Source organism: Coregonus lavaretus, assembly GCF_964263955.1.
Source record: "Coregonus lavaretus genome assembly, chromosome: 7".
Lineage (NCBI taxonomy): Eukaryota > Metazoa > Chordata > Actinopteri > Salmoniformes > Salmonidae > Coregonus > Coregonus lavaretus.
Window position 1 is genome coordinate 45,122,716 of NC_139994.1, and position 21,599 is coordinate 45,144,314.

At 42.9% G+C, this 21,599-nt stretch overlaps 3 protein-coding genes across 5 annotated transcripts in view; 1 reads left to right on the forward strand and 2 right to left on the reverse strand.

Annotated features, from left to right (window-relative positions):
• LOC311132775 (dynactin subunit 1-like) overlaps window positions 1–7,080 on the forward strand; it is a 29,849-nt gene extending 22,769 nt beyond the window's left edge. For all 3 annotated transcript variants that reach the window (XM_084166091.1, XM_084166093.1, XM_084166092.1), the window contains 5 exons: window positions 4,513–4,643; window positions 4,937–5,135; window positions 5,303–5,376; window positions 5,502–5,591; window positions 5,716–7,080. In XM_084166091.1, coding sequence (XP_084022217.1) covers window positions 4,513–4,643; window positions 4,937–5,135; window positions 5,303–5,376; window positions 5,502–5,591; window positions 5,716–5,853 — 632 coding nt within the window. In that variant the 3' untranslated portion in view covers window positions 5,854–7,080. The remainder of the gene's footprint in view (window positions 1–4,512; window positions 4,644–4,936; window positions 5,136–5,302; window positions 5,377–5,501; window positions 5,592–5,715) is intronic.
• An 84-nt stretch (window positions 7,081–7,164) lies between these two features.
• Window positions 7,165–19,405, reverse strand: fam113 (family with sequence similarity 113). Its single transcript, XM_084166094.1, has 12 exons — window positions 19,330–19,405; window positions 18,885–18,964; window positions 17,869–17,949; window positions 17,562–17,713; window positions 11,040–11,190; window positions 10,548–10,794; window positions 10,285–10,350; window positions 10,110–10,190; window positions 9,114–9,191; window positions 8,759–8,868; window positions 8,230–8,437; window positions 7,165–7,936 (listed from the first exon to the last, which is right to left on the reverse strand). The coding sequence occupies exons 1-12, from the start codon at window positions 19,400–19,402 to the stop codon at window positions 7,770–7,772; spliced, it is 1,494 nt and encodes a 497-aa protein (XP_084022220.1). The 5' UTR covers window positions 19,403–19,405; the 3' UTR covers window positions 7,165–7,769.
• Window positions 19,406–20,881: 1,476 nt separating this feature from the next.
• Window positions 20,882–21,599, reverse strand: part of rpgrip1 (RPGR interacting protein 1) — a gene marked incomplete at both ends in the record, with an annotated part of 13,982 nt that continues 13,264 nt past the window's right edge. The window contains 2 exon segments of the mRNA XM_084165805.1: window positions 20,882–21,150; window positions 21,369–21,495. Coding sequence (XP_084021931.1) covers window positions 20,882–21,150; window positions 21,369–21,495 — 396 coding nt within the window.

A 21,599-nucleotide genomic window follows, 5' to 3' on the forward strand; every position in this document is an offset into this window, starting at 1 on the left:
TTGCAGATTAAAAGTGTTAGAGCTAGTAATGTATCAACATTTTATATTTTAAAATGTGGTATAATATAGCCAATGAATATAGAGCACAACTTTGGATTTCACCCCGTCTCATAATCGAATGGTTTAGACAGTTTAAGTTTTGACAGACTTGGTGAATACTGTCCTCGTTATGAAATGATAAACTTTACCCTAAAATATACTTATTTGTTTCAAGCAAAACTACAAAAACTATTGGTGATGGTGAACCTGAACAATTAAAATGAAATGTAATGTAAGCGCCCCTGATCAGCATGTGAGCCAGATGAGTTGTCTCTGACGGTAGCTTAGGCTACTTTTATTCCGGTAAAACACAATTTTCAACAGCGCATTTGATAAAAATAACCTACCAAATTACATTGGTTGTCGCTCAACTAATAAAGCATAATTTTGCGCAAGCTATTTGACAAACATTTAAATGCTGAAGGTGATGCGCACTTGTGCAAGATCAGGAATAGGCCTACCTTTTGTTGGTCAGCGTCCGAAGCTGCGCAAAGCGCAGTTTGACTAGGCTACTGATATTGCCTGCCTGGGGTTGATGCAAAATGACTTGTAAATCAATGACTGTCAACACAATTAAATGCTTAGTTCGACACTGAAGGTGAGAGGTATTTTCTTAGTTCGACACTGAAGGTGAGAGGTATTTTCTTAGTTCGACACTGAAGGTGAGAGGTATAAGGTGAGAGGTACACTATATATACAAAAGTATGTGGACACCCCTTCAAATTAGTGGATCAACTGGTCAACTGTAAGTGCTGTTATTGTGAAGTGGAAATGTCTAGGAGCAACAACGGTTCAGCCGCGAAGTGGTAGGCCACACAAGCTCACAGAACGGGGCTGCCGAGTGCTAAAGTGCGTAGCGCGTAAAAATTGTCTGTCCTCGGTTGCAACACTTACTACCGAGTTCCAAACTGCCTCTGGAAGCAACGTCAGCGCAATAACTGTTTGTCGGGAATGAAATTGGTTTCCGTGGCTGAGCAGCAGCACACAAGCCTAAGATCACCATGCGCAATGCCAAGCGTCGGCTGGAGTGGTGTAAAGCTCGCCGCCATTGGACTCTGTAGCAGTAGAAACGCGTTCTCTGGAGTGATGAATCACGCTTCACCATCTGGCAGTCCGATGGATGAATCTGGGTTTGGCAGATGCCAGGAGAACGCTACCTGCCCGAATACATAGTGCCAACTGTAAAGTTTGGTGGAGGAGGAATAATAGTTTGGGACTGTTTTTCATGGTTCGGGCTAGGCCCCTTAGTTCCAGTGAAGGGAATTCTTAACGCTACAGCATACAATGACATTCTAGACAATTCTGTGCTTCCAACTTTGTGGCAACAGTTTGGGGAAGTCCCTTTCCTGTTTCAGCATGACAATGCCCCCGTGCACAAAGCGAGGTCCATACAGAAATGGTTTGTCGAGATCGGTATGGAAGAACTTGACTGGCCTGCACAGAGCCCTGACCTCAACCCCATCAAACACCTTTGGGATGAATTGGAACGGTGACTGCGAGCCAGGCCTTATCACCCAACATCAGTGCACTAATGCTCTGGTGGCTGAATGAAAGCAAGTCCCCGCAGCAATATTCCAACATCTAGTGGAAAGCCTTCCCAGAAGAGTGGAGGCTGTTATAGCAGCAAAGGGGAGACCAACTCCATATTAATGCCCATGATTTTAGAATGAGATGTTCGACGAGCAGGTGTCCACATACCTTTGGTCATGTAGTGTATTTTTAGAAGGGAGAAAGAAAGACATTTTAGCAACAAACAAAAAAAGTGAACCGGTGATTCATAACGTTTGCATACATTTTCTGACTGATGCATGCTACATCTGGCACGGTTTGGGTCCTGTGGACCAATTTAACTCATATCTTAGACATTTTAACCAGGGACCTATGTGTATCAGTGAATCATTACATCCCTACCTGTCTGTGTGTGTCGTGTGTCGACGCACGCAAATGGAGCGAGTGACACACCGTCAACAATACACAGTCAACAGTCGGGTAATGGGTTGTAAATCATCATGGGCTGCAGAGCAAGCAACTCTTCTGTCCTCAGAACTGGTTATAATTATACATTTTTGCCTCATCCTCCTCTCTTATTAAGCCTAGGCTACTAGACTATACGTTGTAGGTAAGGTTGCACATTGCTAGAAAAATATGGAAATAGGCCTAGGCCAACTATAGCCTACGCATTGTTTCTTTCATAAGCTGTTTTTTTTGTCTTCTCGTTCGGTTTTTCCATCTTGTTTGTTCAATTTCACTTCTTGTGGCCTAAATAATTTGTCATTCAAAATAAAGCTGTGATTGAGAATAGCATCGGCTCTGACTTTCATCATTGTTCCCTTTTTAAAAGCTGCAACTTTAGGACATTAAACACTTTATTCGAATATTGGGAAATACACTTCATAACTGGAATTTATCTATATGGATAGGGCCACATTTAAATGTTCCTAATAGAATAACTATAAAATGCATATGCATGAACATGGTAGCAATTGAAAGGGAACACTTTGGAGATTATGGGGAAACTATCAGACCAAAGGTGAGGGACGCAACAGTTCACCTGATACAAGACTGTTGATTTTATGTGTTTTACATTTACTGTACTTTTCACAGCACTTGTAAATAACGAAATCTGAAAATACTCTTGTTACATTCAGTAATATAATACGAATATTCATTGACATTTTGGAGTAGGTGCAAGATAAGAAAAAACGATTGCGGTCTAACTGGTGTCTCCAAGTGACCACACACCTCTCCAGACTGTGCACAGTTACTAAGTCATTTCAATGCACTTCTTTGACTCAAGGAAAGAGCCTTCAACTATCAGGTGCTTTTTTGAACTCGTAGCTTTGCCATTGAGGAACTGAAGTAAGCACACTTGTTTGGAACACAGCCCTGCATCCCCACCATCACACACATTACTGTTGTTTACGCAATCCAAAAACATTCCATTATAATTCACAATCTGGGTCAGGTGGGCATCATTTGAAAGCTTATTCTATTGCCAACATGGCTAGCTAAGTTATAAAATATGATCTTACAGTGTTAGGTTTTCAAAAGGCACTTCAGACAAACAGATTGGAATTTTAGTGGGCATAGAATGGAGTCATGAGTGCATTCAAATGTTCATCAAACATAGCGATCATAATCGTTTATAAGGTAAATGACATGAGTTTTCAAATATGGGAATGTAAAGTGCACATTTGGACTCATGGGTGTGTGGTCTGCTTGTATGACATCAAAGCGGTATTTATGATCATTTTGAACGTCTCCTCTTTCAGAACACATCGACTCTTCACGATTTACAGCATTTCCTTCACTCAGACAACAAATGTGCAAAAGTAGCCCAATTAGCGGGAGGGATGGGGGGGCGTCTTCTCACGCGGTGCTCAAGTTTATAACGGCTTTATAACGGCTGTCTGTCAAAACCCACAGCGCTGTGAGCGGAGAACCTGAGCTCGGACATCATGTATAGCATGTTACTGTACAGCCACTGCGTTCCAATTTAGGTGCATATCAATGACAATCTTCCATTTCAACCCGTATACGGGATGACAGGACCTGTGAGTGGAAAGAGATATTGCTTTTATGATATTTAAATTAGTAGGATAAGGGCCTCTCATGCATAATGTCTGTCTTATAATGCTATGCTCAACTGTAGCCTAAGGTTTGTTCAAATTTCTCATTCGATTTTTCTATCTTGCTATTGTTTGTTATATCTCTTTCATTATTACCTTAGGCCTACCATGTTTTTAGGTTATTCAAGTAAAACGTAACTTTCTGAGCTAGAACTCCGTAAGATTCATTCATTGTTTGATCATGAAATAGCACGGTGGGAGAAATCCAGCATGCATTAAACTGAAAGAGTGCCTTAATAGGCCAAGTCATATTCATATCAAAAGGAGAGAAAATAGAAAATTAGGCTTTTAAAACAATAAGATACCAGAGTGTCCACTATAAAAATAGACGTCGGCTATTGTCCCAGATCATCTGACATTCGAGAGAGAAAAAACAAAAATATATTTTCTGACCGGACATTTTGCGCTGCTTTGGTGAAACTCTTAGCTCTGTCTACATTGTTCTCTTGCATTCTGTAAATATAACATATTTATTGAAATGGACTATAGCCAATAGGAATATAGGCAACTTTCTCAAAATGTCACCCATGCAATTCCCTGCTGGCTCTACGTGACTCTGCTCTTTACTGCGCGCTGCTCTTTACTGCGCGGCGGCAGTCAAGTTGAAATAGGCTTGGTATCGTCTGTCACATCACGATGTCCTCACCATCGACGACGGCTGTAAATCATCCTCGATAGAGGATACTATCGTAATATCGGCCATTCCTAAAGCCATTTTGTGATTTAGGTTTTATAATCTGCTAAATATGTTCTGTTTTCATTTCAAAATGTCTAACCCCTCCTTCCCCTCTCCTATCCCCCCTCTTCTCTCCTCCTCCCGCCCCCCTCCCTTCCTCCTCTACAGCGGGTGTTGCCCCAGGAGCAGGGGGTCTGTCTGGGCCGATGCAGGTGGTGGACTCCCCTCTCCTCCGTCAGCAGGTGGAGACACAGAGACTGGGCATCAAACACCTGAAGAACGAGAACAACAGACTCAAGGTCAGAACACTGCAGGGAACTGACTCCTGTGTGTCACTTTTAGTGCCATCTTCTCCATTCTGTCCTAATCAAAATATGGATTCATTCTTTCTCTCTTGTTACCAGTAATGTGAACTGTATTTTTGCAGATCATTGAAGTCTGTTGTATGCTTCTCTTGATGTAGTTCATTGAACAGTCTATTTATCATTAGTAGTTAATTGAAAGTAGTCAGTTCCTTTATGTATGTACACTTCTGACTGTAGTTAGCTCTGTGTTGATGACTGTGTCTCTGTATATCTTCTCTCTCCTCCAGGCAGAGAAGATGAGAGCCCAGCTAGCCTCCCTCCCTCCCCTCCACGTCCCCAAGCTTCCTCTGAGAGAGGCCTCCTCCTCTCCCCCTGCTGAGGGGCCTCTCCACGGGGCTCTCTACAGGAAGACAGACCAGCTCCTGGGGACCCTGCTCAAGATGAGCGCCGCCGTTAAGGTGGTCGACATCACCGGGAAGACTCCAGGTGGGAGGGATGTCGGTGTGTTTGTTTTTGTGTGACAGGAAGACACCAGGTCTGTGTGTGTGTCTGAAGGGTTTTGAGTGTGTAGCGTCGTTTATATTATGTGTTTTTCAGTACGTTTGTATTTGAGTTGGTACATATTAGATTTCTTATCTCTTTCTCTCCTACAGTGAGTGCGAGTGCTCAGCTCCTGGACCAGACAGCTCGACTGCAGTCTCTGAGCAACGCTCTGGACAAACTGAAGGTGACCTGAATTTATATGATCAACCCTAGTAATAATCATAGTATTTCTCTACACCACATAGACAGACTTGTACACTAATCTCTCTATCATGGAAATGGACACAACAACAAATCTCTTTCCCTCAGGGTGAAGTGTCAGAGCATGTGGTTTCTCAGCATCCTGGGGCGAAGATCTCCTCTGACTTTGCCACCTTCCCCATTTCCTCCTTCGTCAAGGTAACACACACACACACATCAGTCTTAATAGGCACTCAAACACATACAATGCAACAGATATCTGGTTTAGGCATCAGACTGTATTTGTTGTCCTTTGACCTCCTTTTCTCTCTTGTCCTTTCAGGCGAAGGAGGAGAAGCAGGGGGGTACGGTGTTCGTAGGGCGCGTGGCCATCCCATGTGCCAAGGGCCAGGAGCAGGTGCACCGTCTCGTCCTATCACAGCAGCACCTGCAGCAAGTGCACCGCCTCCTCATGACCTAAGACGCCACCCCATTGGCCTATGTCCACAAGTGACAGCAAGCTCCTCCAATCAGAGCACAGCAGATGCAAAAATAGTTTTTTCAGTTACAGGCCATTTCCAATTGTTCCTCAGATTCTCTCAGGACACACGTTGTGACACTACATCACCTGGTCAAAGGGATTACACATCTATGCCAAAGAGACACACGTGTTCTTGTCAAGTAATAATACTTCATACAGTAATTCAGTTATTCTCTACCAACACGTTCTACATGATTGTCAGATGTCTTTTTTTAAAGCAGCTTTTGAGTAGTTTTTAGGTGACTCGACTCGTAAACGTTGCATCTCTAGAGTTGATTAAAAGTCTGACGGAGAAACAAACAAGCAAAAATGAATGCACACCGAGCGAGTTGATGCAGCAGAAATAGGTTAACCATAGGGAAATGGACAAATGGCACAATTAATTATTAATGCATTGCACTTTTTTTGTACTGTGGTGATTATTTTACGTAATCTGCACATACTGGTGTATACCAGCAGTCAGGACCAAGCGAATCCACCACTGAAATAAATATGTGATTCCCATTTGAGATATTATTTTTACTAATGTATTCAGGCCTGACAGGCTATATCAAATCTAGGGTGTCTGAAAAGGCACCCTATTCCCTATAGTAAATAACATGACAATGAAGTTCCATTTCAAATTCACACACCTTTTAACTTTTCTTCATTTGGAATGAATATCTATTTGGTTGAGATAGGAAGCTGATTTAATAGAATGAGAAATGTAGGGTGTCAATCTACTTGATTGTTGACATTCCTACGGTAACCAGGTTTCACTGACTTATAAATGGTTTGTGTATTATTCACACAAGTTCAGTTAAGTCATTAAACTACGAAGGTCTATCATATGTACCTGTGTCAAGACCTTAAACATTAGTCACTATGGTAGATTAAATGAATTGTAAACGCTGAATAGTCTAGGATGTTGTGGCTAGTGCTGAAACTTACCTACAGCCAATCTCAAAAGCCATTATACTGTATAACTAGATGTTCTGCACTGAACACTGGAGTAGGAACATTTAACAATGCAAATGTGTCAACCATACATACAGTAAGAGGAACCTACTCTACAACAGTGTTCGTTGAAGACTATAAGACTGTGGACTGACGGGAAGCTGTATGACTGCATCCATCTTGACTGTCCTGAATCCAAAACATCAGACCAATAAAGTTCTTACCAAGTCATCAATTTTCTTAGGTAACATTCCTTCCATGCCTAGACCTGACCTAAAACACACTCAAAGAGGAGAGGATGAGACAATGAGAACTAAACATGAAATCAGTGTAATTTTATTGTATAAATGTAAAAATGTTTCAGTATGCCATGGCAATTCTCCAGTGTTCCTAAACATACAACCAACCCCCTCACAGTGGCAAGAAAAGACTAAGAAAGACTGACATTGACAGAACATAGGAAACACAGAACAGAATTTCATAGCCTTTCAACTTAAAAAGCCTCAAAATAGTAAAGAAAAATTATCAAAAAAAAACTACTATTTCAAGAGCAAAAGACTACACAGCCCTCTAGAAATTTAGTTTTTGTAAGGCACCACCCATGTTTGGGATGCACAATAGAGCAAATGACAGAATTATGAAAGACAACTCCTGAAAGTTAAATTTTTTTAAGTGCTGCCCATACACAATCACTTGATGAGTTTGAACACTATATACAGGGCCCAGAGTTTTTCCTGGTCACATGGTCCAGGAAAAACTCCTGACCCAACGTGCCACTCCCTCCTTAGGGCCAGGAGTTTTCCCCCCTGACCCGACCAGGAAAGACTGTGCCCTAGTTCTGAACCGTTCGACCGTCCACAGCAATGCGCTACACGGTCTGTATAAGGGCTAACCAGAACTAAAGTACAAGAGCTTTCCAGTCAGTATCTGTGGTACTGGTGAGGTCTCTGGCATGTATACGGCGCATAGTGCTTCTTGGGTTGTTTCTTCCTCATCACGTACTGGTTCTCAGGCCAAGCGGGAGGGAGAGGGACGTAGGGTCTGTGGTGGTAGGCCTCATTATGCTGCACCGGTCTGTAGTGTCCAGCTGGAAGAGAGAAAAGGGAGAGTGCTGAACAAACAGTCATTTAAAGCCCAATCACTCCAGGATTGATACAATTCTTTACTACAGAGCAGAGGCTCTACTTGTAAATCCATTTAGGTTCAAGCAAGGGAGGAGTGGCTCCAATGGATAAATGTTCTGCTTCACACAATGGAATCCAGATGGATAGGTACACAGAACTACACTTAATGGCCGTGTCCGAAGTCTGTCTTGCCTACTACGGCCAGTGCCAGAGGTCCCATGATTACACTAGGGTGCGCACGTGTTTGTCAACTTACTACTGTTCCGGACCATTCCGTTATTTTCACTGTAGCTGTTGTCCAGTGAGTGTCTGTTGACCACCGTCTGTCTGTTGTTGAGCACCTGGGTGTGTCTGTGATGCACCGGGGCAGTCGGCTGTCTGTTGACCAGGCTCTGTCTGTTGGCTTGGTTCTCCTCCAAGCTGAAGTAGCCGGCGCCGAACTTGGGGTGGACGGGGAGAGCGTCCTCATAGAATCAAATCGAAATGTATGTATTCATATTTATTTTTTGGGGGGGACATTGTGAAATTCTATTGGTACATAAATTGTGACTTGACACTTCACAGTAAAACAATCAAATGAAAGAAATAAAAGCAAACAAACGGCAAATAGAAGAATAAAATAAGGATGCCTAAAACAGTCAAATCACAGATTAAAGACCAAGTTTTAAACCTCACCACTTTTAACCGGTCATCATTTCCAGCAACATACCAGTGTCTACATGAGAAAACGGTAAATAGTGGTGAAGTGTCTCTTTAAAAACCTCAATGGTGTCTGCCCCTCTTACCTCGTAGAACTGTTCTCCGCAGTTGTCGTATTCCCCTTCTAGAGGCCTGTGGGGTGCATCCGAAGCTGGTCTGTAGGGCTCAAGACCCGAGTCCTCAGCAGGATGCCATCCTATGGCAAAAAAAAGATGTTCAGTTTAATGTACATAAGCATTTAACTGTCCTTCCATAGATCTGTAGGGCTGAAGGACAGCGTCCAATGCAGGCTGCCACCCTAGAGATACAGGACCGGACATGAGGAGAGACGGATGTTGCAGTTGTTCAGTCAGTTGAATTAATGAATACAGAATTTTTCTTGCCAAAAAGGTTTCTCAAGAACTGTATTAGGAAGTCTTTATACAAATATCTGAGTCATACCTGCTGAATTGGGAGTTAAATATTCTCCCTGAGGCTCGTAGCCGTCAGAGTGTCCAAACCTCTCTGTTTCCCAGGCAACTAGTGAATTACATGGCAGGGTCAGTACACATACATTTATCTCCACTCACTGAATGATTCCTTAGGATCCAAACACTCCCAGAACCTGTGGTCATGAGTCATTATGCAGCTGTGGGAGAAATCACATGAACTATGATTTGTGCCACACACAGCAGTGCCCTCTAGTGGTTACTCAGGTGTTGTGCAGAGGGACAGGTGTGAAGGAGGCAAGTCACGTGGTTATGTGAGTGACCGCAGCCTTTTTGAAGAGGCATTAGGTGAAGATGCAGGTTAAACTCCACAGTAGTCAAGTGAACCATGCAGTCAGGCAGTCAGTCTGTGTGAACCATGCAGTCAGGCAGTGAACCATGCAGTCAGCCAGTGAACCAGGCAGTCAGGCAGTGAACCAGGCAGTCAGGCAGTGAACCAGGCAGTCAGGCAGCGAACCAGGCAGTCAGCCAGCGAGTGAACCATGCAGTCAGTCAGCGAGTGAACCATGCAGGCAGCCAGTCAGCCAGCGAGTGAACCATGCAGGCAGCCAGTCAGTCAGCGAGTGAACCATGCAGGCAGCCAGTCAGTCAGCGAGTGAACCATGCAGGCAGCCAGTCAGTCAGCGAGTGAACCATGCAGTCAGCCAGTCAGTCAGCAAGTGAACCATGCAGTCAGGCAGGCAGCCAGCAAGTGAACCATGCAGTCAGGCAGGCAGCCAGCCAGCAAGTGAACCATGCAATCAGGCAGGCAGCCAGCCAGCAAGTGAAGCATGCAATCAGGCAGGCAGTCAGTCAGTGAACCATGCAATCAGGCAGGCAGTCAGTCAGTGAACCATGCAATCAGGCAGGCAGTCAGTGAACCATGCAATCAGGCAGGCAGTCAGTCAGTGAACCATGCAATCAGGCAGGCAGTCAGTCAGTGAACCATGCAATCAGGCAACCTATTTACCACTGCAGTGACCCGGGTTCATCATCCTGGGGTCTGGTCTCCTGCAATGAGGCTCTGGTGGGTAGCTCCAGTTGTGTAGCACTGAGGGAATGTAATGTAATGGCCTTAACGTTACGATAACGCGGCATGGTACTACTGTAATGACCAATAAAGTGAGGAGGAAGACACCACTTACCTGTGTTCTTGGCCATGGTGTTTGTGTAGGCTTTGAGCTGCTGCTGCTCTGAATGATCAATGTGCTCTACAGGGAGAAGAATACCAGTCTCTTTCAACTAACAGTGAAATTCAAACAGACAGGTGATGTGTGTGTAATATGTATTAGTGAGAGAACACTGTAGCACCAACCCCCAGACCTGTGCAGCAGCAGTAAGGATGTGACGCATCAGTGGGCCAGAGTACCAGTGTGTATGTATTTACAGTGAGTGTGTGTGTACTAACCAACAGTAGTGGCAGGACAGTGCAGCAACACTCCCCAGGCCTCTGCAGCATGTTGCAGCAGTAAAGTGGTGATGCGTCGGTGGGCCAGAGAGTTCCAGTGGACCCCATCCTTCATGCGGTGCTCGAGCGAGAAGCGGAACTGGAAGTGGAGGTCCAGCACGTCAAGGCCGTAGGCGTCGGCCATCTTGCTGCTGTAGAAGTTGGCCTGGATCACGTCGTAGCACAGCGTTGGGCCCCTCTGCTCGATCTGGTTAGGAGAAATTAAAGGGTAAGCTATAATAGTTCTTTAGCGTCTCAGTGTAGGTTTTTACAGTAACCATTGTTGTTGTGCATTGTACATCATTTACTATAATTGGGCAATTACTGGGTCACATTCAATAGGAGCAAACATTCTGAAAATGGAAAACCAAAAATAAGCATTAAAGTTTGGGTAGTATATCAAGATTGTTCCAATTCCGTGCCTATTGAACACGACCCTGCCTCGTCATCTACCTCAGGAATGAAGAAGCCCCCTACGATCCTCTTCCCCAGGGGCATGGTCATGTTCCACAGGACCAGACATTCAGGAGGCAGGATGGAGTTCATCTTCTCAAAGAACTTGTGCAGGTTCTCCTTGTACTCAACGTGCCATTTAGGGTTATACCTGGGTGAGGAGTCAAGACAAGACCAGGGACACAAACTGGTGAGGGCCCAAAAAAAAGTAACAAATGTGCACACGAAAAATCCATGAAAAACTGCAAGTAAATGTGCCTATTTTCAGGATGAAGTTGTCACAATACCAACATTTTGCTCTATTGTGATACCAGGCCAAGTATCACGATACCGAGTAGTATTGGGATACCACGGGGTTAGCCCTGCCCCCTGTTCCCGTTTGAGCTGCACAAAAACCTGTCCCTGATATTCACACCTCTACCCAATACAACACATTGAATTTAACTTCACACTTCAGTGTTCCCCTAGGATATTTTTCAGCAGCAGTGGCAAAGTTAGCGTGGGGGGCGGCAGGGCGTAGTAGTGGCTGTGGACAATGGAGCGGTCTACGACTGCAGATTTTATAGGCCCTCTTGGCCGCAGAGAAATGTGTTGCTGTTTTAAAGCTAATTTCCTGCAATTATACACATTTTGCCATGGTTTTATGCCAATTTAAAAAGTAATTTAAATAATTAATTAAAAAAAAAAACATTCCAGGCCTCATGCAATGACATTTTGGAAATTTTAGATTCTCCCCGACTGTCTAGTTTTTCATTTTGGTGAACGTTAGTTCTCAAAGATATAACACTGAAAACGTTTGACCATATTATTTGGGAGTGGTGGCAACTATTTTACGCCACTTTTTTTTTTGGGGGGGGGGGGGGGGGGGGGGGGGGGGGGCTTGCCTGTTTTGCATGTTATTTTGTCATTAATAAGTGTCACATCAGTTTGCAAACAATGTAATTAATAAAAAAAACAATTTAGTTAATAAAGCCGCATACAAACATGGTCTTTTTGTTTTCTTGAGTAAGGCAGCTCCAAAATGCAGGTGTTTCAGCCTAGCTCAGTGCTGTCTGTGGTGGTGCGGCAAGCCAGCACGAAATAGGAGCGTTGCACTGTGATTGGCTCAGTGTTCTGTCACACATGGGGACACAACGTCACTGCCAAGTCTAAATCCTTAGTAAGGGTAGACATCCAAAATTCTAGCCCTTTGGGTCCAGCCATAGCATTACATTAGAAGTGCCCTTCCAAGAAGGCTCAAGGTCATTGGCCACAGATAAAATGATGTCAAATCATGTTATATGTACAGTAGCTTTGACTGGACTGATCATGTCAACAACTTACTTTCAAAATCTTAGCTAGCAGTCATCATGAATCAAGTCGACAATCTACTGGCAAATCCTTTTTAATCCTTGTCATATGAAGATAAATAATGAAGATAAATTATAGATCAAATGTGTCGGTGCTCATCGGCCATAAACATTACACAACAAGTTGGAAATTGCAAATTCAACAACGAGTGGATTGGATGGAATCGGTGACAGTGGCTAACTGCAAGCATTGCAACTGGGAAGTCGGGAATAAACGAGCTCAGACTGGGAAAATGCGTTTTGAACGGTCATCCAACTGGAATTGTAAATCCGGCCCCTTTCTCTTTCTTTGATGACAACATTTGCCCACGAAGGACCGCCACGCCACCTTACTGTTCAAGTGAGCACATCACAACAAGTTGAGTCCTAAAATGTATTATATGCTGCTGTATAAATTATGATATGCCAGGGAGATATGTATACTGTAGCTAAGAAAGTAATACTAAGTGTATGTTGTGTAGTAAGCTGTTAGTAGCCCATGTGCCTCACCCTAATAATTTGGTCCCTTTCCCCCTCATAATTTAGCTTACTGTTCTGACTTGGTGGTGCACATGTAGCCTATAACCTGTTTTAGAGAAATGTAAATCATCTAATATTGTAATAGCTTTCATTGTCTGCTTATATGCCCCCTTAATTTATCCTATGGTTCTGACTTGGCGTACAGGGAGATTAATGTAAGAACGGCCCATGTTCTGAATTATGTCGCTGTACATTTCAAAAGTGCTGAACAAATAGTTATATTCACTACGTCCATCCTAGCTCGCTCATTAATGTCTTAATCGAAATTACGGATTGCCTCTTATCCGCTTGTCGTCCCCTTATGCCATAGTTTGTACATCTCAATTGTCAGTAGAAACCACATTTGTTTAAAGGAAGTCAGCCATATCAGCTATGTGTTTTTAAAAGTAGGTAAATGAGGCTGAATGAACTGTTTCGCTGCCAGACAAGGCTCAGCTGATAGCCAGGTGTAGCAGTGGTAAGGTGTTGGGACTCTGCTGTTGTGACAGCTTTATGTAGGCCCTAACAGTTTGTGGGCACCGTTTGTCACCATTATAGTGCAATTAATGTATTGTTTAGTGTTGTGGCTTTGCTGGCATGCATCCCACATGTTTTTTTGCCCCACCAAGCTTTACATGCTAAAATCGCCACTGACTAGCCTACATATTGCCAAAAACTAAAAAGCACAGTTTTTCAAAATAATGGGAGTAAATGGTTCTATTTCTCATTACTGGTGATGTGGGTGGGGCTAAATATGTAGTCCCATCTCATTGGCCATATGCATATCCTATCCAACCTAGCTTTCAAAATAAGAGTTGTGTTTGTTGTGAAAGCAAAGGATTATGATATATGTTTGGCAAGCTTAGGCTACAAGTGTATGCCCTAAAAGGTGGTTATGTGTTTTAAGCCATATATATAATACCAAGGTTAAGCATACTATTCCATTTAGGTTAGTGGGCCCCAAAAAAAAAATATCCCCCTTGCAGCCACTCAGTTGCGTCAACTTTCTGGTCAGAAAAAGTTCACGTTAATCTACTGAGGCAAAAACGACAATGTCGGTGTATTGAACTGTGCCTACAACCTGTCAAAAATTCCCCAAAAAGGGGAGATACTGTATCTATTGCCAACTGAACAGAGGCGTTGTCCATTTCAGCACCACGGAGCTTCGCTATAGGCATACCTGTGACAATGAGTGGAGATGCAGGAGAGGTGCTGTCCATTTAAGCCGTGCTAATAAAGCCAGGCGTGGCCTCGGCTCCCTTTAAAAACGTGGAATTTTCCTTTGTAGTCTAGGCCTACTTCCTGATTTCGCCATTTGTTCAGTCAAGTTTCTTTGTCTCCCTTGATTAGTGTAACTAATCCTTTAATTTATGCCTTTTATTTCAATGCATTATGCAGTTTTGATCGCTGTTTTGTCCTGCGTTTGCATTCACTGTGTAGCTGTTATGGCGTTTGACGTCAGCCTTATTGTGCTTTGTAGCCACTATTCAGTGGCATTAACATGTTTAATTCAGTAAGAGAAAAGCTGCGAATGGAGAGTTGAAAATGGGAAGGGAAGGCCAGAAAAGCTATTTTGGGGAAAGATTCGTTCTCATGGTCCAAGTGGCTCTACGCCTATTGTTTTCAAATGTGCCCATTTATTGATGTTAGCTTATAGGCCCTACAGAAACAATAATTCAATGTGTAAATGTTTTAATTGTGTCTGTCCTCAAAAAAAGTAATAGACCTACATTATAGTAGGCTACTTCTTGGCCATTTTAACTGTTATATATTAATAATGATTTCCCTCTATAATGGTTCATGAAATCAGGCCTACATTATAAACCTTTAGATATTTCTACTGCTTAAAACAAACTTATAAACCATTAACAATAACAGGTCAAAGTCGTAATAGTATTAGTTAAAACCACATTTTATTTAAGCAGGCCCGGTAGGGGCCAGGGGTAAGTGGCCCAGTCGCAACAACCAAGTGCTGCGAGCCATGGGAGTATCGCAGTCCCGAAGGGCGGCATTCGCAAAGCTGGTATGCCGGACAGTCCTGCTCTACTCTGACTCTACACGAGGGGTCGGGTTGGGAGGAGAACCGGCGAGGGGGCGGTTAGAGCACGTAGGTTACCCGGGCTGTCTAACGCCTCCCGCGACCTTCACTCCTGCGATGCCTGGACTGGGACGGCGGCGCCTGCGGACAGGGCAGCTGGTGGTTGTCTGCGTCTTCTGGACATTGTGATTGATAGGCTAGGTAAGACTATGAATGACTTTGAGACAGGCTGGGGGTCCGTTTTATAGGGCGGCACTACAGTGCCTTTCCAAAGCACAACAACTATGAAGACATACAAAACACAGCGAAATATAAAGAGGCCTACCGGATGTAAGAGGGGGACACTTCTTTTGAGCCTAAAATAAAGAAAATCGGCATAAGATTCTAAGAGATCCTTAGCGTAATATATACAGTGCATTCGGAAAATATTCACACCCCTTGACTTTTTCCACATTTTGTTGCGTTACAGCCTTATTCTAAAATTGATTAAATAAAAATCCTCAATCTACACATAATACCCCATAATGACAAAGCAAAAACAGGTTTATGGAAATGTTTGCCAATGTATTAAAAATAAAAAACTGAAATATCTTATTTACATAAGTATTCAGACCCTTTGCTGTGAGACTTGAAATTGAGCTCTGGTGCATCCTGTTTCCATTGATCATCCTTGATGTTTCTACAACTTGATTGGAGTCCACCTGTGGTAAATTCAATTGATTGGACATGATAGCCTGCTTGGAGTTCGCCAAAAGGCACCTAAAGGACTCTCAGACCATGACAAACAAGGTTCTCTGGTCTGATGAAACCAAGATTTAACTATTTTGCCTGAATGCCAAGCGTCACGTTTGGAAGAAACCTGGCACCATCCCTACAGTGAAGCATGGTGGTGGCAGCATCATGCTTTGGCTATGTTTTTCAGCGGCAGGGACCGGGAGACTAGTCAGAACCGAGGGAAAGATGAACGGAGCAAAGTACAGAGAGATCCTTCATGAAAACCTGCTCCAGAGCGCTCAGGACCTTAGACTGGGGTGAAGGTTCACCTTCCAACAGGACAACAACCCTAAGCACACAGCCCAGACAACGCAGGAGTTGCTTGAGTAGCCCAGCCAGAGCTTGAACCCGATCGAACATCTCAGGAGAGACCTGAAAATAGCTGTGCAGCGACGCTCTCCATCCAACCTGACAGAGTTTGAGAGGATCTGCAGAGAAGAATGGGAGAAACTCCCCAAATACAGGTGTGCCAAGCTTGTAGCGCCATACCCAAGAAGACTTGAGGTTGTAATCGCTGCCAAAGGTGCTTCAACAAAGTACTGAGTAAAGGGTCTGAATACAAAACATTTTTTACACTACCAGTCAAAAGTTGACACACCTACTCATTCAAGGGTTTTTCTTAATTTTTTTAAATTTTTGCATTGTAGAATAATAGTGAAGACCTCAACTATGAAATAACATATGGAATCATGTAGTAACCAAAAAAGTGTTAATCTAATCAAAATATTTTATATTTGAGATTCTTCAAATAGCCACCCTTTGCCTTGACAGCTTTGCACACTCTTGGCATTCTCTCAACCAGCTTCATGAGGTAGTCATCTGGAATGCATTTCAATTAACAGGTGTGCCTTCTTAAAAGTTAATTTGTGGAATTTCTTTCCTTCTTAATGCGTTTCAGCCAATCAGTTGTGTTGTGACAAGGTAAGGGGGGTATACAGAAGATAGCCCTATTTGGTAAAAGACCAAGTCCATATTATGGCAAGAAGAGCTCAAATAAGCAAAGAGAAATGACAGTCCATTACTTTAAGACATGAAGATCAGTCAATCCGGAAAAATTCAAGAACTTTGAAAGTTTCCTCATGTGCAGTCGCAAAAACCATCAAGCGCTAGAATGAAACTGGCTCTCATGAGGGTAAACCATTTTTTTATCATCCATTTTAGAATAAGGCTGTAATGTAACAGAATGTGGAAAAAGTCAAGGGATCTGAATACTTTCCGAATGCACTGTAGCTTGGCAATAGCCTAAAGCTATGCCTGCAGCAGCCAGCCCTCAAGGAGGCAATGCAAAGTCAACAGCCACGGCAACAAAAACATAAAACACTTTACCATAAGAAGAAACCAAGAGTCCATTACACATCCCTACAGAACCAATAAAACCATTCAGTCTAATGGCTTATTCAGCATTGGCATCTGTAACTAACACCAAGATGTCGCACAACACACCAAACTCTTATTTTGAAGGCTTGGTTTGGAAAGGATATGCGTTTGACCAATGATACAGGACTATAGATTTAGCTCCACCCACATCACCAGTAAGGGGAAATGGAACTGATTCATTATCTTCGCTCATTATTATCTACTTGTACAATGAGTGCTTTTTTGTTTTCAGCAATATGACATTTCCACCTTAAACTTGTTATTTCAGATTTGAAGACATGAAAGGAAAATAGCAACTATCCATAAGCACATGGACTGTCCTCATATTGTCTTTTAGTTGATTACTGCCTTTTCTTATTATTGGAGGTTTCAGATTGAGAAGATTAACAGTGTGAACACTATAAAACAGACCTAGTAGGCATCATGAATGTTAGAAGAAATAAGTGTGTGTGTGAAACCTGCAGTCTTCCTTAATAGACTGGTCACCTGGAGACGTCCCAGATGCAGGAGTTAACGATGACGACGTCTGGTTTGAGACCGTGTTCGAAGTCCCTCAGGATGCTCTGCATGTAGCGCGAGTAGATCCTTGTCAGGAAGTAGAACCGCACCAGGTGGTTGTCTGACCGGAACTGACGCACCTAGATGTCATAAGAGATCAGGAAGTGCACATGGATGCCAAGAGTTATAATTGCGTCATTTAGGGCCATTCACTGAGAGTTCCATTTGGCTCCCAGTGCAGGTATACTTCCTAAAGATTCACCGTCTTCTCCTTTTTCTCATCCTATTGACGCACCTCACGGTATTCCGTCCCATTGGTCATTTGACCCAGCCGTCCGCCCTCCACCAGGATGTCTTGCTCGAAGCTCATCTCTCCCTGGTGATGAGGGGGTAGATAGGGAGGGGGGGGACAGAGGGTGGGGAAGAGAGAGAGGGTGGGGTGGTGGAAGAAGCTAGGAGAAGCCACTTTAGTCCTGGTATAATTAAATCAATCATTACATTTACATTTTAGTCATTTAGCAGACGCTCTTATCCAGAGCGACTTACAGTTAGTGAGTGCATACATTATTATTTAAAAAATATATATAATTCATACCCCCCCGTGGGAATCGAACCCACAACCCTGGCGTTGCAAACACCATGCTCTACCAACTGAGCTACATCCCTGCCGGCCATTCCCTCCCCTACCCTGGACGACGCTGGGCCAATTGTGCGCCGCCCCACGGGTCTCCCGGTCGCGGCCGGCTACGACGGAGCCTGGATTCGAACCAGGATCTCTAGTGGCACAGCTAGCACTGCGATGCAGTGCCTTAGACCACTGCGCCACTCGGGGGGCAAATCATGGATCTGTTTGTTAGGCCGCATTGAAAGCAAAGCTGCAAAAATATTGCAATAGAGATAGAATGTATCTATAGGGTTGGGCGATATGGACAAAATATCATATCACAATATTTTTCTTATCTTTTACAGTATGGCGTTATGATAGTATTTTATGTTTCTGAATAATACAAGTTCTCGGTTTTATGAGTAGTGCAATTCTAAGTGGTTTTAATGGGCTTTCTTCAATCAAATGTTTTTCACACTCAACCAAACTATGACAAAACTGACAGTGAAGTTATCATTTATTTAGCACTGTATGATAATACCTTTATAGACAGTATTGTAAAAATCCATACCGTTATGTGGATCCATACCGTTATACCTTAAAAGACAATATATCGCCCAGCCCTAATCTATAGACCAAATGTATTTCTAGAAATGTTGCATGGCAGATCTCCCTTTCACCTACCAAATCTGTGAGTCAAGGTTTACCTTAGTCTTGAGCTGAGCCAAGCTGAGATATTTGTCCTTTTGCAGCAGAAGCACAATGTCCTTATACACTGAGCGCTGAACTGTGGAGAACACAAATTATGGACATTGACTGCCAATGTCAATGTAAGTTCAGTTGGCAATTTGTCATCCAAGGGGTGCACTGCACATTCAATGTGATAACCACAGGCTAGGACTCAAATTCAAATCTGGACCCCTAAAGCCAAGCCAGTTCAACTGCTTTTTTTGTTTGTATTTATTTGTTTCCCTCTAATCAGGCATTGATTTAGGCCTGGGACACCAGGTGGGTGCAATTGATTAACAGGTCGAACAGAAAACCAGCAGTATCTGGACCTCGTAGGGTAAGATTTGATACCCCTGGGCTAGGACTTCTTGGGTCTAGAGATTAAAGATTGAACCACTGACATACATTGGTTTGTACACTTACTGGAGTCCCCCAGGACAACAACAAACTTGTTGTGTAAGAGCTGGCTGGCTTGCTGCTGGCTCACAGCCTTCATGTTCTCCCTCTGTTCATTAACGTACAGATTAGGTCACCAATATTTATAGGAGTGCATATCAGACATTCATTTCAAATTGTGTGATAACTGATTGAATCAGAGTTTCAGATGCCCGAGTAGCCATTATAGTTAGTGGTGTGTTCATTGACATTGCTGGGAATTAGCCTACTCACTTCAATAGTCACCAATGCATGGGTTCCAATTGTTGCAAACCCCACATAAAGCTAACACACATTGTTAGGCAGGACAAACCGCTATTTGGCAACTCATTCAGACTGTTATTAACAAGGATGATAACTATTTGATAATGTATCGGGTTAGCTCTGGTCCAAGGCGTTAGTGCGCGTTCCTCCAATAGTGAAGGAACGCACACTAACAAACTGGACCAGAGCAATCAACCAGGTCAACATGCTTACTTACCATGTTCAGTTGAATTTGAATTATCTTGATTTAGCTATTAAAATTAATAAATGTAGGCAGGTGGTTGAAGTCAAACCTGTCTTAACCAGGACACCCCTGGCCCTGGTCTGAATAATCTAGTTATTGTCCAAATTATCAAATTATTAGTTGGCTGCTAACGTTACTATAGTTAGTTAACGTTAGCAAGCCATTTTGGGAGCTAAAAAAGAGAATGCAGATTGCTGGCAACTTGATTTTCCAGAGCGGTTTGGTTAAATATGCAGTTTTTGTACGTGATTCTTCTGCCACAACAATCCTCGTCTTTAATGTTATTGAAAATATGACTAGTCATTCGAATGCTAATTAATTGCAACACCAATTTGCACCTGTATTGCTAGCCATTAGTAAGTAGCTAGCTAGCTAGCGAGCAAGACAGGGAATGAGAACTCAAATTCCACCAGCATTGCGAGAATCCATCAACATAAAAGTATTTGCAACTAGCATTAGTCGAACGTTGGACAATAAGTTCTCTATGGTTTGACAAAATACTGTGATAATTTTAAGTCGAAAAGGCATCGAAATGCGGCTAATCTTTGAGTCCGATGATTTACATCTGCAAACCATTCACCGCGTGGAATTTTTCATGTGTGAATTTGAATTTGGCGGAGCGCGCGTCGTATTTATTATGACAGGTCGTAAATAGGGCCATTCGGTCAAAATGACCACATTTGTCCAGTAGATGGTAGTAAATTAAAGTCACTGTGATCATAACGAGCTGATACACAGTATCATTGCCATAGGACTCATTGATCAAACAAACAAGCAGCTATTTTTAAGATGCAGTTTGATCTCTATTTCTACAAGTTTCTACAAATATTATTTATACCGTATTTAGTTAGTTTACACACCGAAAAATAATAACATGATCAGACAGTAATATGTTTTATTATACAAGGTCAGACTTTTATTCTCATTCAATATATTCTTTATTTAATAGTGGTCAGTTTGTCAGTCACACAATCTATTCACATGGACCACAATTCCTATCTGTTTCATGATATAATTTTCATATTTCCACTTTTAGTAAAAGTCACTGTCATCATCATCAATGTCATAATCTATCACTTGTATTTCATCTTCTTTCTTCAATGTTTCCTTCTCTTCCTTCTCTTCCTCCTCTTCCTCCTTCTCTTCCTTCTCTTCCTCCTTCTCGTCGTTCTCTTCATCCTTCTTGGTCTCTTCATCTCTCTTCCGGCGATAGTCCCAGTATATCCCAGTCAAAGTCTTTGCCGCTTCCAGAGAGACCTTGAGTTTTCCCATCACCTCTTTCTCTTCATCCACACTGACAACTATTTAGAGAGAGAGAGCGATGGAGAGGGGAGGGGGAGAATGAGTGGGAAGGAGAGAGAGAGGGGGATATGGAGAGCAGGAGAGAGGAAGAGAAGGAGGAGTGGTAGTGGTAGAGATAGAGAGGGGTGAGTAGAGTAAGAATTGCAATGCATAAGGGAGGAGAAATTTTAGAATATGTCACAGAAATATTTACAACAATAGAAATATAGAATCTCACTGTCAATCTGCCGCTCGGTGATGTCATTTCCTGTCAGCAGCAGTTCCTGTAAGTCCAGGAAAGCGTGGCCAACGTCGATACACTCCTCGTCATCATCATCATCCATTGGCTCGTTGACCACTGTGAACTTCAACCTGGGTAGACACACACATTATAGCATGTATTGACACTATTGAAAATGGCACATACACATTCATGGGTATCATCCAGTGATGCCTGGTGATGGGGTCA

What these genes read in the sequence shown, in the direction of transcription:
- fam113 (XM_084166094.1), bottom strand. Translation starts at nt 19,402, where the DNA reads ATGAAGGCTGTGAGCCAGCAGCAAGCCAGCCAGCTCTTACACAACAAG. An exon ending in ATGGGACGGAATACCGTGAG is followed by an intron (nt 17,714 to 17,868) that starts GTGCGTCAATAG and finishes TATGACATCTAG; the next exon opens with GTGCGTCAGTTCCGGTCAGA. An exon ending in CTGTCCTGCCACTACTGTTG is followed by an intron (nt 10,351 to 10,547) that starts GTTAGTACACAC and finishes TTCTCCCTGTAG; the next exon opens with AGCACATTGATCATTCAGAG.